The following is a 17,477-nucleotide window of genomic DNA, read 5'->3' as shown; positions in this document are numbered from 1 at the left end:
CATGAAAAGATGAGACATTTATAAAGTAAGCCTAATTCCTCTAAAAATAAGGGTAGTTTTGATGGTTGTGATTTAAAAAGACACAGGTTTTAAAAAAGAGCAGGAATAAGTTTTGTATTTTTAAACCATTTCAGAAAGGCCATTAAAATTTAATAATACAAAAATTTTATGCTAATAAAACCAACATGTAGTAGAAAATTTATAAAGTAGATCAATATAAATAATAAAGTCAAAACGACACATAATTCTACTTTCCAGAGAATCCAGAGAATCCAGTAATAACATTTTGGTGTGTTTCTTTCCAGTCTTTTTTCTGTGTATATATGGCATATATATATTTTTTAACATAGTCAAGATTATACTCTACATTCCTTTTGTTGGATTGTTTTGCTTTTTTCACTTAAGATTATATCATGAGCATTTTCCTCTGTCATTAAAAAGTCTATGAAAACATTTTATAGTAGCTTCATAACATTCTTTTGTAATTTATTTAACCATTACTCTATTTTTGCTTATTTAGGGATATAATAAATTTTTGCTACTATTAATGTGAAATGAATAACCAGGTATACACATCTTTGTTCATGTTTGTTCTATTTTATCTATGATAGTTGCCTATAAAGTGGAATTGGTGACACATATTGCCACAAAGCTTTCTAGAAATGTACTAATATATGAAAATACTTGTTTTATTGCACGCTTAACAACAAACTGGTTGTGTTTGAAGAGAACTTTGCTATTATTTTGGGTTTGGAAGCATTTGTTTGAAAAGGTTAGTCTACATATTTGTTATGCTATCCGTAAACATATTTGTTTAACTATTTGGGGTTAGCTATCTAGGTGCTTTTAGTGGCAGACTAACCACACGATTAGGTAAAGTAGATAGAATATTTACTTATCTATCTTTCCAAGAGCAAACTATTCTGACCCACTGATCTTAATTCAACTATTTGAATTAGAAGAAAGTTAATGAAGGTTAATAATTCAAACTGACTGCTTTTCCCTAAAGTGAAGAATAGGATTGAAATAAATTGCTTAAAAAATTGATTGAAAGAGTTTTTTAGTGGTTACTCGGTAGCTAACTGTGTGTGTGTGTGTGTTTGAGAAAAATTGGGTGGAAGAGAAAAAAAGCATGAAAGGCTGAGGAAAGGAACGTGCTGTGAATTAAAAAAGCCGCTGTCTTTATTTGGAAAAACATGTCTTTTATCTCTACCTGATTGACTCTGAAAGAACAATCACACATGAGCCCTGTTTACTGAAATAGCATTTTTGTATCTGTACCTGCTGAAATGAACTGTTACCTAAGTACATTTTAAGTAATACACTTTTTGAAAGTTGTGTTGACTGATTATGAGTAAAAAAATCAAAGTTTTGATTGTTAGATGCAAAGTGTCACTTCTCAAAAATAAGTAGCTTTTTAAAAAATCTTTGAATGTGATATGGCTTTAATTTGATTGAATATTTGAATATTGCAGGCTTTTATCATCCCTTAATGACATAGAATATACTGTATTTGTTAAAAAGCAAAGTTTCAAATCTAGCTGTTTTGGTACCACAATTAGTTTTTTGTTAAAAATCAAAAATAGGAGTCCACAAACTATGTTAGGCATGAGTAAAAGTTCATTTATTTTTCACAAGGCCGAGTTCATGTTAGCTTTCATATCATGCTTCCCAGAGATGTAATTTTAAGAAGTGTGGTAACAACGAAGTAATAATCATGTCATGTGCTGAGGACTCTATTAGACTTTACTAGAATTAAGTTTTAATCTTCCCAATGCCCTGAAAAGAATGTAATGTGTAAACGGAGGGACACATAGGTTAAGAACCAGCCCAAGGTCATGCAGGAAGTCAAGCAGGGGTTCCAAGTCACTTCTGTCTTGCTATCTTTACAATCTTGCTACTTCCCTTTACAGCCTTGCTACTTAGCATGGCCCATGGACCAGAAGCAATTGGCAAAATCTGGGAACATAAAGGAATGCAAAATCTTGACCATAGAGACTCGCTGAATCAAACCCTTACTTTAACAAGATCACTCAAGTGATGTGTATGTATATTAAAGTTTGAAAAGCATCATACTCCATCCCATATTAAAAGTTACATGGAGGTTTTGAAATTTGTTCTAAGGATTATTCCTGGTTTTACTTTAGTTCATGTGGGTTATCTATTAACATTTTCCATTAGAGGAGGAGGCAAACCTTTGAATTAGTCAGTGTCTCCCCTGCTTCGAATTGCTATTCTGCTGCTGCTTTGATTCAGATCTTGTTTAATCCAGAGGAACAATTGACTAGTTCTGCTTGTGGACATTTGGTCAAAGTCCCAATTCGCCAAGTATAGCTCTGTTTTTGATAGCCTTTACTCATGGACTGAACACATCAGATTTATAGTACATGGCTTCATTCTAGGTAGGATTTTCCAAACTAAAGAGAAAAATGCTAAAAAAAAAAGCGCATTTTCGAAGGAAACTTGAAATCTTTTGGAATACTTGATGTTTCAGATGGTTAGTAAGGAATGACAGATTTGTATAAATTGGTCTCTACTAATTTCATTTAGTGAACATAATTATTCTGTCACAGGGCAATGATAGGTAAGAAAAAAGCAAGGCTAACTTAGTAGAACAGCACTGTCAGGTAGAAATATAATGCAAGACATAAAATTAAAAAATTTCTAGTAGCCACATTAAAAAAGTAAAAAGAAACAGTTTAATTTAATCTTAATATATTTTATTTAACCCAGTGTAGCTAAGTATTATTTCAACATATAATCAATACAAAATTTATTACTGAGATATTCTGAATTTTTTTGTACTAAGTCTTGAAAAATTCAGTATGTATTTTATATTTACAGTGTCTCAGTTTGGATGCTAAATTTTTCACAGTTAAAAGGTGAAATGTATTGCAATGAAAACAAAATTGTGTTTAATGGAAAAATATTTTACCTTGCTTTTGGTTTTAAAATTTAAGCTAATTAAAATTAAATAAAAATTCAGTTCCTTCAGTCACAGTATGCACACTTCAATATCACATGTTGGATTGTGTTTTTTTAAAAATTTATTTACTTTATTATTTATTTATTTTTGGCTTGTTGGGCCTTCGTTGCTGTGCGGGCTTTCTCTAGTTGCAGCGAGTGGGGGTTACTCTTTGTTGTGGTGCACGGGGCTTCCCATTGTGGTAGCTTCTCCTGTTGCAGAGCGTGGCTCTAGGTGCGCGGACTTAAGTAGTTGTGGCACGCAGGCCCAGTAGTTGCAGCTCGCAGGCTCTAGAACACAGGCTCAGTAGCTGTGGCTCACGGGTTTAGCTGCTCTGCAGCATGTGAGATCTTCCCCCATGGGGGCTTGAACCCATGTGTCCTGCATTGGCAGGTGAATTCTTAACCACTGCGCCACCAGGGAAGCCCTGGATTGTGTTTTTAATGTAACTGATTTCACACTTATGGACTTGATCACCATCCAAATGGTTAGTAAATGAATGCCACTGGAGGTTGTGGTCTGTTTATATAAATATTTGCACAGGGAATAAATAAAAACTATTTAGGTCATAAAGCGCTTACTGATTATCCTCCATTCTGTCCTTCCCGTAGTTGGAATTGATTTACCTGTCTTATTTATTTATTTTTGGCTGCGTTGGGTCTTTGATGGTCACATCGAACCCGTGTCCCCTGCATTGGCAGGCGGATTCTTAACTGCTGCACCACAAGGAAAGCCCCTTACCTGTTTTTTATTAGTGGTTCAGAATCAGTTTCTTAAATCCTTTAACCCCCACTAAATTGTAAGGCTAGCTCCAAGAGTTAGGGTTCTTCCAATTTTTCCCTATGGCATTAGATGCTTACTTCAGAGCGCTTCGTACTTTTCAGAAAAGTGAGGAAGTCTGACAATTAGTGTGTCAAGCAGGTAGTCTGAGTGGGCTAGTTTGGCCCAGAGGTTTTAAAACTTTACACGTGTACCTGGATCACCCGGGAACTTGCTAAAAATACCAGTGTATGGGCCTCTCCTTTCTAGGTTCTGATTCACAGGTTTATAGTGAGACCGTGGACACTTCTGTATTAAAGAGCCTGTTTTAAGTGTTTCTGAATTTCAAAAACGTTTGGGGACCACAAGACTCAGCATTTGACTCTTAAAAGGCTGCGAGTTCGAATTAAAACATGTGCTGCTGTTGCCACGCGATCGATTCTACCCGGGCTGAGGTTTCCCAGGCGGCTGCTGCTTTTCTGCAGATGGGTTTTCAGGCTGTTAAACCCCATCCCCGAAGATTACCCTGACTCCGTCCCTGTCCCAAGTCCTGTTAAAGCGACCTGGGCTGGCCAAGGTAGACACGGCCATGTGACTGACAAGCCGCTTGCCTTTCGGGGCGGCCATTTTTGAGGCGGGCACCCATCCTCGTGCCCCGTAAGCCAGGAGTAGGGGGGAACTCCGTTACCAGGACTCAAGATGGCCACCGCGCCCGCTAGCCACCACGCTAGCCCGCGCGCCGGCGAACCTGCACGAGACGCGCGGGCGGCTTGCAGTTGCCCGAGGCGGCCTCGGCTAGTCTCGGTCCGCGGGCCCGGGGCAGAGCGCCCGCCCCTTCCGGGCTCGGCCAATCAGCGCGTGCGGCCGGCTTAGCGGGGGCCGCCCGCGCGCGCGGGGTGTGTGAGGACGCGCTCCCTGTCGCTGAGTGCCTGAGCCCAGGAGCAGTGGCTGTGGTACCTGCTGCTGCCGCCCGTGCGGACGCAGAGCATCGGACGCGAACGCTGTTGCGTGGGGCAGGAAGGTGAAGCCATGACGGCCATCAGGTAATGAGACAGAGCGGCAGCCTAAACTGCGCGCTTGCTGGGCAGTAGCCTCCTGGTTGTCGGAGAACTGTCGCCCCTTCTCTTGGGTGTTCTGGAGCCTCCCAGTGCCACCGGTCCCCCTCATGTTGGAGGCTCTCTCTGCACTTTTCATTTGGTCATTTCTGCCTTCCTCAGAAGTTTTGGGGGCTGAGGCACATGGCGGAGCCCTGCGAGTAGCCGCACCGCTGAGGTGACCCTTACCCAGATTACAGGGTTTGAAGCTTGCTGGTGAGCGTAGTGGGTTTCTCGTGAAAATGTAGCTATTTTCCCTCCCCCGGGATAGCACGAGGCCTGGGGAAGTGTGACGTGCACCGGGCGTGTCCATGCCCGCGTGTCATGCCTTCTGACAACTTCGTTGGTGGCCCAGTGCAGACCTGCAAAGTTGGCCCTTTGATGCAGGTAGATTGCCACCAAGTTGTGAAATTGTGTGTCCCAAAAATGTTTGCTTATGACTGGAATTAGTACTCTGGTTCCCCAGGTACCATCTGTTTACCTACTTTTATCTGAGAGTCACACGTAATATGGATTTCATGAGTTAGTAGGTATACAATGAGATCAATAAAAGAGAGGCTTCCTTCAATTGCTCTTCCAGAGTTTGGAACGTTCTTTTTTGGTAATGGCGACAGGATAATGGCCCTGTCCAATGTCTGCAGGTAGCATTGACTGAATGTTTACCTTATGCTAATGAAACTATTTATAAAAAGAAATAAATGGCCTTATTTACTCAGTGTTCTGAACTGCCTCTTTTAAAGTAGACCTTGGCCTTCATTGTCCCAGAGAAAGGGAGGCCCCAGCACAAATGTGAAGAGAATAAAATTAGTTAAATTTTGGTCTGTGAGCTTCCAGCAGCCTAAGTCGTGGTGATTTAATGGTTTCTCAGTGGTGAATTTGACTACACAATGTTTAAGAAATGACTTGAGAACCTGACCCTCAGGGAAGTTAAAGTAAGATACGTAACTGCTGAACTGGGATGCAGTTTCTCTTAAACGGCGTAATTCTATATTAACACAAAGAGTATTTACCTCATTATGCAGAAGGAGGAATTGGGGTACTGAAGTGTGGAGATCAACGTGGAAAGATTTCACAATAAATTGTATTGGGACATACAAGTCTAGCTTTTAATGCTAACAGTATTTTATGATGAATTTTAGGATTATGCTGTTAAACCTAGTCAGTGCTCCCTCTTCCCACTCCCAACTCCCAACTCCCATGGTTGTAGCCGGCTACTAACTAGGAGTGTGGGTCAAATACTTTCTATGTTAAGGGCCACTTCTTATGTGGACTCAATATTAATCCATCATCGTATTCCTGGCTACTCTTCAGTGGAGAAAAACCCAAATATAAAGCTTCTACTGCTCGGCCAGTGACAGTAGGATGTATTTTTTAACATAGAGGTTGAATGGTGGTTGTATTAAAAAGACTGATTTAAAGGTTAATACCAGCCTTATTTGACTTGTGGAAGGATAGATAACTACTAATAGTTACATTTATCCTTGTTTCTTCAGATGTTAGTCTACATTTTACATAGATTTCAACTATAGTGACATGACTCAAAAAAAGATTTTTAGATATTATCTAAACCCAGCTACCACATTTATACCTGAGGAAACTGAGACCAAGAAGACTTGAGTGCCTTGTGCAAAATAAGTTAGTGGCAGAGTTAGGAACTGAATCCAGATAGCCATGATATAGTGCTCTGCATGATACCTTTATAAAAACAACATACTAAAATTTCCTGAAAAAGCTGCTTCTGTGAACAAAAATTTTAGAGTATTCTGAGAGACATCTATAGTAACTCTCTTGCTTTCCTGTAGTCCTCCAAGGAACTTAATAACTTAGGTTTAGGAGTAGGCAGGGAGACTACTGAAGTTGAAGCAACTCTATATATGTGGTGACAGTTTTAAATGGGTTGGTAATCCTACAGATAGCAGCTGGTTCCCAGTGAGGACTGCATTTAATGCAATTTTGTCATACCTTTAGTTTTCACGTTTATGATGTTAGGCATATACCCATTTTGTACCCAGTTTAACGGTAGCCGAAAGGATGGGTACTACCTACTTGCTTTTAATACTGGTGCGGAGAATGATCAAGGTCACCAAGCTATCAAAATCTGACTTTGTGTCTAATGTTGTTTTTTATACCACACTTAAAATAATTGCTGCTAAATATAGTAATATGTGACTCCTCGCAATGACTACGACAGAATACCTCAATAGGATTGGAAACAAGTGAGGGCCAGTGGTCAACATACCTAGGTTCTAATTGAGGGTATTTTTCTGAGTTACTGATCTTCTTTTTCTCTTTTTTCCTTCTCTGGACATTTGTTTAATGGAATACTCAGTGATGGTGATACAAATATGTATTCCACAGCGTTGCTGGTTAGATATGAAAGTGTTCTTATATTTTAAGGCGTTTTATAAATGGAGTCTTCTCTTCTTGTTGAAAGCAATTTGGTCCCCTTAGAGAATGGTGTCGTCTGAAAATGTTTAAATCTTATATTTTTTAAACAGGAAGTGAACTGACCTAATTCCCTCATTTTACAGTTGAAGAAACTGAAGCCAAGAGATACTGTGATTTGTTCAGGTTCACACAAGTAGTTGCATATCTTGAACTAGAACCCAGATCTCTAGATACCTAGTTTAGTGCCCTTTCCAGTGTAGCATTCAACTATTATGAATTCCTAAATATTTAAATCAAAAGAATTTAAAATCTTTGAATAAGTTTGGCTGGAGAATTTGACTCTTTGACTTTTACTATTATTTGTATTCTACTCTACTACACCATTACTAATGAAGAGTTTACATCCTGTAAAGCCGATTATCAGATTACGTATATCAGATTCCAGCTTGTCTTCATGTGAGAAATAATAAAACATTTTTAATTGCCCCAACAGGAAAGTTGACACTTGAGTTAAAATTCAGGAGACATAGGAAAATGTAGAATGTCAGGACTAGAAGAGAATCTTAGAGAGCATTTTACTCTTTTTTTTTTTCTCTTAATTTTTTTTTTTTTTTAATTTTATTTATTTTTGGCTGCATTGGCTCTTAGTTGCTGTGTACGGGCTTTTCTCTAGTTGTGGCGAGCGGGGGCTATTCTTTGTTGTGGTGCAGTGGCTTCTCCTGTTGCGGAACACGGGCTCTAGGTACGTGGGCTTCAGTAGTTGGGGCACGCAGGCTCAGTAGTTGTGGCTCGCGGGCTCTAGAGCACAGGCTCAGTAGTTGTGGTGCACGGGCTTAGTTGCTCAGCGGCATGTGGGATCTTCCCCAACCAGGGATCGAACCCTTGTCCCTTGCATTGGCAGGTGGATTTTTAACCACTGCACCACCAGGGAAGTCACCATTTTACTCTTTTTCTTTTTCTATACTGGACCTTGAGGCCCAAAGTGAAGTAATATATCCTAGTTTGGCAGTGATAGAGCTTAAGAGAGAATTTAGGTCTCCTAACTCCTACATTATGCACTTTTCAGTGAGCCAACAGTATTTCAAAATACTCCTATGAATATTGCCTTCCTGACATGAATGTCTCATCTGGTTTTGGGCATTGCTTACAGCTTGAGTTTGTGCCAGGGAAGACTGGGAAAATGAGGTACGGAGACAGGGAGAGTGTTTGCTGTAGAGCTGAGGAACCCAATTCTTTGGCTTTCCCAGACAGGTCAGGTTTGGTTTAAGACTATTCTGGGACTTGACATGACTGCCCTACATGATAATTCTGTAACCACTTCTGTGGGTTAAGCCTACATTGGGAAATTTATGTGGGCTGTGGGTGGGGTCCTGGGGTATTTTTCTCCTAACACTCAAGACTTTGAGGTACATCCAGTAGGATCTGCCAAGCCACTCAGATGGAGAACATTCATATCGAGACTAAATTCTGGCTAAGACTGAAACTGCCTTGTTTTGTTGATTTGGTATCTTTAGAACCTTTAAACAGAATTTTCAAACTCACTTCAGGACTTGTGTCTTAAGAATTATAAATTTCATATTATTGTACGAACTTTTTTATGCCATGAGACTTCTTAGTGAGGCTAATGAGTTTTTAAAATAAAATGAAAAATGAAATTGTTTCATTTATGAAATATTTTGAAGAACTAAAGCAGGAATCCTTCCCTTGGAGAACTGCAATGTCAGCTGTTAATACTCATTTATAAATAGGTCATCTTTGTTTGAAAAAGCATACAAGGTTTTCTAATTCCAAATCTTTCCAGCCACGGTATTGCTATATTAAGCAGAACTGTCAAAGATGAAATGGAACCAAAATGTCTAGACTGTTTAAATGTTAACCCTTTCCTGTAACATTGGTTAACAATCACGCCTATTTACCTCTTCATACCTACTCAGTTTTAAAACGTTATTTTAAAACATACTGTAATAAAACTTAAGTCTGAATTCTTATTTTCACATAGCATAGCTGGCTTATAAATAGGATGACCATATGTCCCAGTTTGCCCAAGACAGTCCTGGATCATGCCTTTTATCCTGGCATAATTATTAATAGCTCTTCCTTTATTCTCAAAAGTATCCCATTTGGATAATAAATTATCTAGTTACCTACTTACACACTATAATAATTTTGTTGTAGTAGATTTTGGTTGTTTAAATGTTACTTGAAATACGACCATAAGGTGATGGAATATTAGCTTATTTTGGCTAGATTTGGATATTTTGCATTGGTCGAACATTTTTATTGTGTTGAGAGTTCTTACTGTCTCAGAGTAGTATATTGAACAAGAAAGCACATGATTTGAAGTTAGGTATCATTTATTTGTTGGCTGACCTTTGGCAGGTTATAGAACTTTGCTGAACCTTTTGTTTCTCTTAAACAGATAATAGCAATACCTACACTACCGGGTTATTGTGAGGATTTAAAGGCAAGAACATACATAAAAATGCTTTATAAGCTGCAAATTGCTATGTAATTGTTAGTCATTAGTATGTCACACATGTGCTCCTGAAAATTGAATTTTAAATTAATGATTTTATCTTGTTTAGGGAACCTTGCTATTTAATAGCACAATCTTTTAGAAGTGTTTTTACTGTAATGGGGAGCAGGGAAATAATACTTGGAGATATATGTGTCTTTGAGGTTTTTTGGGAGGGAGGGGCAGAAGTTTCAGCGTATTTGTATGCTGAAAAGAATGATACAGTAGAAAGTGAAAAAACAGATGATGCTGGACAGAGGGAAGAGATTATTTCCTTGAGTTTGCAAGAAGACATGCCAGTATGCACAGGCTTAAATGGAAGGACTGGCCTTACATAGCCTAAGGGACACAGATATTTTCCTAGTTTGTTTACTTTTTAAAAAATGCCAACAATATAATTCATATATAGTAAAATCACAGATCCTAAGTTCACTGTATTTTGGGGGAAAAAAAGTATTTGTGTAAAACACCACCCAGATCAACTTACAAGACATGTTCATCTCCTAGAAAGTTTTTTCCTGCCTCTTTTCTTTTTTAAAAAGTATTTATTTATTTATGTATTTATTTATTTTGGCTGCGCCCAGTCTTAGTTGCTGCATGTGGGCTTCTTAGTTGCAGCATGCCGACTTCTTAGTCGCTACATGCGAACTCTTAGTTGTGGCACGCATGCGGGATCTAGTTCTCTGACCAGGGATCGAACCCAGGCCCCCTGCATTGGGAACCCGGAGTCTTACCCACTGGACCACCAGGGAAGTCCCTCCTGCCTCTTTTCAATCAATCTCATTCCCTGCACCATCCAGGCAATCATTTTCTGGCTTCTATTAGTAGAGATTAGTTTTGTATATTCTATAACTTCATATAAGTGGAATCATACGGTAAGTACTATTTGTGTCTGATTACTTTTATCTGATTACTGTTGTTCAATAACAATTTTGATATTCATCCATTTTGATGTGTGTGTTAATAGTTTGTTCCTTTTCACTGCTGAGTAAGATCCCATTATATGGATATAGCAACAATTCTGTTGATGGACTTGGGCTTGTTTTCAGGGTTTGGTTATTGTAAATGAAGCTGCCATGAACATTCGTGTGGATGTGGGTAAATGCCCAGGTGTGGAATTGCTGTGTTCTAGGGTAGATGGATGTTTAACTTCAGAAACCACCGAACTGTTTTCTAAAATAGAAAACAGAATACATTAAACATTCAGTGTTATAAGAGTTCCAGTTACTCCACTTTCTTGACAATGTTTGACATTTTTGATTTTAGCCATTCTGATGGGCGTGTAGTTATATTTCATTGTAGTTTTAGTTCATTGATTGCTAATAATGTGATTATAGACCATTTGCTTATCTTTTCTTTTGAACTGCCAGTTCAAGTCTTACCCATATTTGTAAATACGGTATTTGTAAGTATAAGCTGTCTTTTTGTTGCTGATTTGTAATTCTTTCAATACTTCAGATACAAGTTATTTGTTAGATATTACAAACAAACATACATACCTTCCTATGTAGCAAATATTTTCTCCCTGAGCCATGTCTTTTCATTTTCGTAACAGTGTCTTTTGGGAGCAGAAGTTTTAAAATTTGAAATTGAATTCATTGATTTATTTTATTTTATGTATATTACTTTTTGGGTTCTTAGAAATCTTTCCTTCTTCTATCCCAAGGTTGTGAAACTATTCTCTTATGTTTTCTTCTGGAAGCCTTGTAGTTTCAACCTTCACATTTAGGTCTAAGATCCATCTTAAGCTGATTTTTTGCTATGGTGTAAGGGTTTCCTCAAAAGGATTCTCAGTCAGTAGATTAGATAGATGTAGGACTTTCCTGGACTCACTGTTCTGATCTGTTGACCTATTTGTATATTGTTACACCAATACCACACTTTCTTAATTATTGTAGCTTTGTAAGCTTGGTACTGTTTCTTTAAATTTTTGATAGAATTCAGCAGGGAAGCCAACTGGGCCTGGAATATATTTTGGATGAAGGGGTGAAAGGTTTTAAATTACAGATTTCAATTTCTTATTAAAGAAATGATAAATGAGTATTCAGATTTAACATTTTTTCCTGTGTCAGTTTTGGTAAGTTGCATTTTTAAAGAAATTTATTCTGAATTGTTGGATTGTTAAAAAGTTGTTTATAGTATACTGTTACTGCCTGTAGGAACTGTTTTACGTCCCCTTTTTTTTTTTATTTTTTTTTTATGTCCCCTTTTTCATTCCTGGTATTAGTACTCCTCCCATGCCTTTTTTTTTTTTTTAACTTTTTGGGCTCATTCTTGTTAGGGATTTATCAAACGTATTAATCTTTTCAAAAGCCCAGATTTGGGTTTTGTTGAACTTCTATTTTTTTTTTTAAATTAATTTATTTATTTTTAGCTGTGTTGGGTCTTCGTTTCTGTGCGAGGGCTTTCTCTAGTTGCGGCGAGCGGGGGCCACTCTTCATCGCGGTGCGCGGGCCTCTCACTATCACGGCCTCTCTTGTTGCGGAGCACAGGCTCCAGACGCGCAGGCTCAGTAGTTGTGGCTCACGGGCCCAGTTGCTCCGCGGCATGTGGGATCTTCCCAGACCAGGGCTCAAACCCGTGTCCCCTGCATTGGCAGGCAGATTCTCAACCACTGCGCCACCAGGGAAGCCCCTGAACTTCTATTTTTGTAATAGTTTTCTATTTCATTCATTCATTCATTTATTTAATCGATTTCATTTATTTTTGCTGTCATATTTTTATTTTCTGGCTTCTACTCTCTTGGATTTAATTTACTCTTTTTCCATTTTGTTTTGAGTTAGAAGTTTAGACCATTGATTTTAAACCTTTCTTGTTTTCTAACATGTGCATTTCATATATAAAATGTTCCCCTCAGTACTTTTTTAACTACATCATACAAATTTTGATATGTGTGTTCGGTTCAAATTATTTTCTAATTTCTAGTGTGATTTCTGTCATCCACAGGTCATTTAGAAGTTTACTGTTTAATTTCTAAATATTTGGGGATTTTTAAGTTATTTTTAAAAATTGATTTTCTATTTAATTCCATGATATTTGGAGAATATATTGTTTACACATTATAAGCATATATCTGTATTATATGTATCAAGAGAGAACATAGTGTTAAGTTTCAGTCCTTTGATATCTATTGAGATGAGTTTTATAGTCTCATCTATGGTCTGTTTTGGTGAATGTTACATGTGTGTTTTTTTAAAAATTTATTTATTTTTGACTGTGTTGGGTCTTCGTTGCTGCATGCAGGCCTTCTCTTGTTGCGGCGAGCGGGGGTTCTCTTCATTGCGGCGCGCGGGCTTCTCATTGCGGTGGCTTCTCTTGTTGGGGAGCATGGGCTCTAGGCACGCGGGCTTCAGTAGTTGTGGCTCACGGGCTCTAGAGCACAGGCTCAGTAGTTGTGGTGCATGGGCTTAGTTGCTCTGCGGCATGTGGGATCTTCCTGGACCAGGGCTTGAACCCATGCCCCCTGCGTTGGCAGGTGGATTCTTAACCACTGTGCCACCAGGGAAGCCCTACATGTGTTTTTAAAGTCTTTAATTTCACTCAGCAATATTTTGAGGTTTTCAGTGTAGTTGTTTTACACATCGTTTATTCAGTAAATGAATATTGCAGTTGTTGGGTGTATTGTTCTATAAATACCAATTAGTTTAATTGTTTTATTTACTTAGTTATTAACTAATTATTATTAATTATTAAATTGTGATATAATTCACATGCCATAAAATGCACCATTTAAAACTGTACAGCTCAGTGGTTTTTAGGATATTCAGGGTTTTGCCTCCCATCACTACTATCTAATTTCAGAACTTTTTCATCATCCCCAAATGAAGCCTCATACCTGTTAGCAGTTACTCTCCATTTCCCCTGCCCATCCCCTGGTAACCACTAATCTACCTTGTCTCTGTGAATTTGCCATATTCTGGACATTTCATAAGTGGAATCATATATTTGGGCTTTTGTGCCTGGCTTCCTTCACTGAGTATAATGTTTTCAAAGTTCATCTATGTTGTTACATGTATCAGTATTTTATTCCTTGTTATGGCTGAATAATATTCCATTGTATGTATAGACCACATTTTGTTTATCCATCAGTTGATTGATATTTTTATTTCCATTTTTTGGCTGTTATGAATAATGCTGCTATAAACATTCATGTCCAAGTTTTTGGACTTAGGAGTGGAATTGCTGGGTCATATGGTAACTTTATGTTTATATTTTTGAAGAATTGCCAAACTTTTTTGCCAAGCTGGCAGCATCATTTTATGTCTCCACCAGCAATGTGGATTCCAATTTTTCTGTGTTCTTGCCAATACTTGTTTTTGTCTAGCAGTATCTGCTGAGAGGCTGTATGTGCTTGATGAGGCATACCATCAGTGCCCAGCCAGGCTTACAATGCTGCCATAGCTTCTATTTCCTGCTTGTGCAGAGCCTCATGCTCAGAGATGATTGCTTAGTACCTTTTCAGGTCTTTCTTGAGCATGCCCACAGGCCAGGGCATATGTATAATACATGGTCTCCTAGATTCTCAGGAATATTCAGAACTTTTCAAAACCCCTTATGGATATCTCATGCCCCACTTTTCCTTTTAAGTTTTTTTGGTTAGCTGCTTGTTTGCCACAACTGCTTCAGATGGCTGGGGTGTTAAACAATTGCAGCTGATTGTTTTTGACAAATGCCCCGGGGGAAAAGGCTGTTAGTACTGGGGAAACTCTGAGTCAGGTCAAGTAATGAGAAGTCTTGGAGTAGGAGTTTTTCGGGTAACTGCCAGTAAGCTCAAATAATAGCACTTTTCTGAAAGTGGGGCTTTGAAAGAGCTCCAGTTCTGTTCCAACTCATCCAGTGGCTGGTAGGCCCCTGGTTTCCACTGTGTTTTGGGGCTGTTGCTTTTAAGGCTGCCTTGGAGCTGGGGAGGGGGGATGGGAATAGGGCAAGTTAAAATGCCACAAAGCTTGCTGTTTTTACTGAGATTCAGCCTTTTTTTTCCCCTTGAATAAATGTTCCTCAGGTGTTGCAAGCCTTTGGTTAATATGTGGAGTTCTGAAAGTGTTGATTTTGACTTTTTTTGCTAGTGTTCTTGTTGCTTTTATGGAAGAGAGGAGTTTTGGAGGCCCTTATTCTGCCATTCCTGATGTTATCACCCTAATTGTTTCTTAAACATTTAAAAATATTACTTTTTCTTTCTTTTAAAATACAAGTTTCTTTTTTTTGTTTAATTTTGAAAGACAAGAAGTTGCAAAAAGAGTACAGAGAGTTCCTATGCACTCTTCACCCAACTTCCCCCAATTATAAATCTCACATAACCACAGTATCTTACCAAAACCAGGAAATTGATGTTGGTTTAGTACTATTAAGTTGACTATAGATGTTATTAGAATATCACCAGCATTTGCATACACTGTCTTTTATTGACATGGTGGTGGTGTGTAGTTCCTCGAAATTTTATCATGTCCGGATTCCAGATTAACACAATTAGGGTATTAAACTGTTCTGTCACCACAAAGAAACTCCTTTGTGTTATCCGTATATGGTCACACCCTCCCCCCCAGCCTTAACAGTTGGCAACTCCTGATCCGTTCTCAGTCAATGTAATTTTGTCATTTTGAGAGTGGTATATAAATAGAATTTTACAGTAGGTAACACATAGATAAGGCTTTTATTTTCCCTCACTACAGTGCCTTTGAGATCCATCCAAGTTGTATCATAGTTCATTCCTTTTTAATGCTGAATATTAGTCCATTGTATGGGTGTACCACAGTTTGTTTACCTAGTTACCTATTGAAGGACATTTGGGTTGTTTCCAATTTTTTACTATTATCAGTAAAGCTGTTATGAACATTTGTGTACACATTTCTGTGTAAACTTAAGTTTTCATTTCTCTAGGATAAATATCCAGTAGTGTGATTCCCTACCTTATTTTTGTGTTGTTTGTTTTACTAACTACTAAAAGAGGTGTCACAATTAACTAAGACTGAATTTGTCTATTTCTTGTGTTTCTCTCAGGTTTTCTTTTTTTCTTCCCAAGTATTTTGAAGGCATTTATTTTGTTTCTTGGTGAATTGACCTGCTTATTTTTATGAAATCCTTTTATATCTGGTGATGTCTGCCTTGTTTGATATTAATTATAGCCACTGTAGGTTTTTTATGATTAGTGTTTGCATGGTATGTCTTCTTATCCAACCTTTTTGTTTTTAAACTCTCTCTGTCTTTATATTTAAAATGTATCTCTAGTAAATGGCATTTTTTAAAAATCCAGTGTGACAGTCTTTATTTTTCAATTGCAATGTTTATCCATTTGCATTTAGTGTGACTACTAATATGGTTGGGTTTATGTATACCATCTTTTGTTTTCCATTTATCCTGTGTGTTATTATGTCTTTAATGCTTTTTTTTTCTAAATTGACTATATTTTAATTTTTCATTTTATGTTGTTTATTGGGTTTTTTAGCTATACCTTGTTGTGTTCTCATTTGGTGATTGCTTTAGGAAGTGCAATATTCATTTTTAACTTATCACAACCTATTTTTTTTTTGTTGTTGTTGTTGCTTTCTTTTTGGCCGTGCTGCGCAGCTTGTGGGATCTCAGTTCCCTGACCAGGGATTGAACCCGGGCCATGGCAGTGAAGGCCTGGAATCCTAGCCACTAGGCCATCAGGGAACTCTATTACAACCTATTTTGAATTAGTGTTCTATTATTTGACCTTTGACGTAAGTACCTTTAAAATTTAACCTTACTCTAGACCCAGCCCTGATCTATGGGAGCCTGAGGTAAGCAGCAGTCTGTTGATAGAAGTCAGAATCTGGAATTGCAAAATCCCTCAAGGCCCTTGTGATTATCATATGCCAGCCATTGAGAATACAAATGTAATTAAGGTTAAAATGACAAACAAACAAAAACTTTACCTTTTATGTTGAGATAAGTTGATTGAGATAAAGTACAAAGCAACCCTTAAAATCAATTAAAAGTTCATCAAAGAACTTAACAGAACCTAGGGAGGAGGAATGAGTAAAACTAGGAGGTGGGCAGCAGTGCCTTAGTTTATAGGAGCTATCATTCACATTGTGAACTGCACCCTTTGAAGTTGTGCAGGGGACAGCCTGTACACTTTTACATGGGAACCCTTGGGTACGAGTTGGGCAGAAAAGATTTTCTAAGAGAGCTGGCATACGAGAAATTTTAAAAAGATGAATGGGCGTTTGCTAGGCACAGAAGTATAGGGGAAGGACCTTACAGTCAGTCTTTCAGGGTACAGTGAAGTATTATGATTAGAAAATGGATTGTATGTGTTAGAATGGTGAGAGATAAAGTTAGAGAGGCACTGTATTTCAGTGGTTGTAATATGCACATTTCTTCACATTTTAACAACTCTTAGATGCATTTATGCCTTGCAATCTCCATGGGAAGTTGGAATTTTATGATTCATGGCATCTCAGATTTGATGAAATATTGTAGGTTCCAGCTAGACTCAATGTCCTTTATGTTAAAAAAGGCTTTTGTATTTTATCCTCTACATAGTTGTAAGGGGGATAACTTTTAAGTGGAAAAATATCATTATTTGTTTAAATAATATAGTTCGGTGATATTGTACAGGATTTATTGTGGCTAAAAAAATAGCAGCAGTGTAGGAATTTAGGTAAGGTCTGTAGAGCACCTAGTTAAAGGCAGCGCCAGTCGGATATTGTGGGGTTCCTGGTAGATGAACTGTTGGAACAAACCAAGAAGATGCAGTTACTACTAAGAATGGTGCTTATTGATGGAGAGA

The 17,477-nt window shown here is 37.9% G+C and overlaps 1 protein-coding gene across 4 annotated transcripts in view; it reads left to right on the top strand.

The window, feature by feature from the left end:
• ADK (adenosine kinase) overlaps nt 1-17,477 on the top strand; it is a 493,701-nt gene that overhangs the window by 22,175 nt on the left and 454,049 nt on the right. Inside the window, exon 1 of one of the 4 annotated variants that reach the window (XM_036827947.1) lies at nt 4,566-4,767. The exons of 2 other annotated variants lie outside the window; for them this stretch is intronic. In XM_036827947.1, coding sequence (XP_036683842.1) covers nt 4,754-4,767 — 14 coding nt within the window. In that variant the 5' untranslated portion in view covers nt 4,566-4,753. Of the gene's footprint in view, nt 1-4,565; nt 4,768-17,477 lie in introns of those variants that run through there. One more of the 4 variants, XM_036827944.1, reaches the window with a different exon arrangement.

Source organism: Balaenoptera musculus, chromosome 16 (genome assembly GCF_009873245.2).
Source record: "Balaenoptera musculus isolate JJ_BM4_2016_0621 chromosome 16, mBalMus1.pri.v3, whole genome shotgun sequence".
NCBI lineage: Eukaryota > Metazoa > Chordata > Mammalia > Artiodactyla > Balaenopteridae > Balaenoptera > Balaenoptera musculus.
The sequence above is the reverse complement of the archived record's forward strand: the minus strand, read 5'-3'. Positions and strand labels throughout refer to the sequence as shown.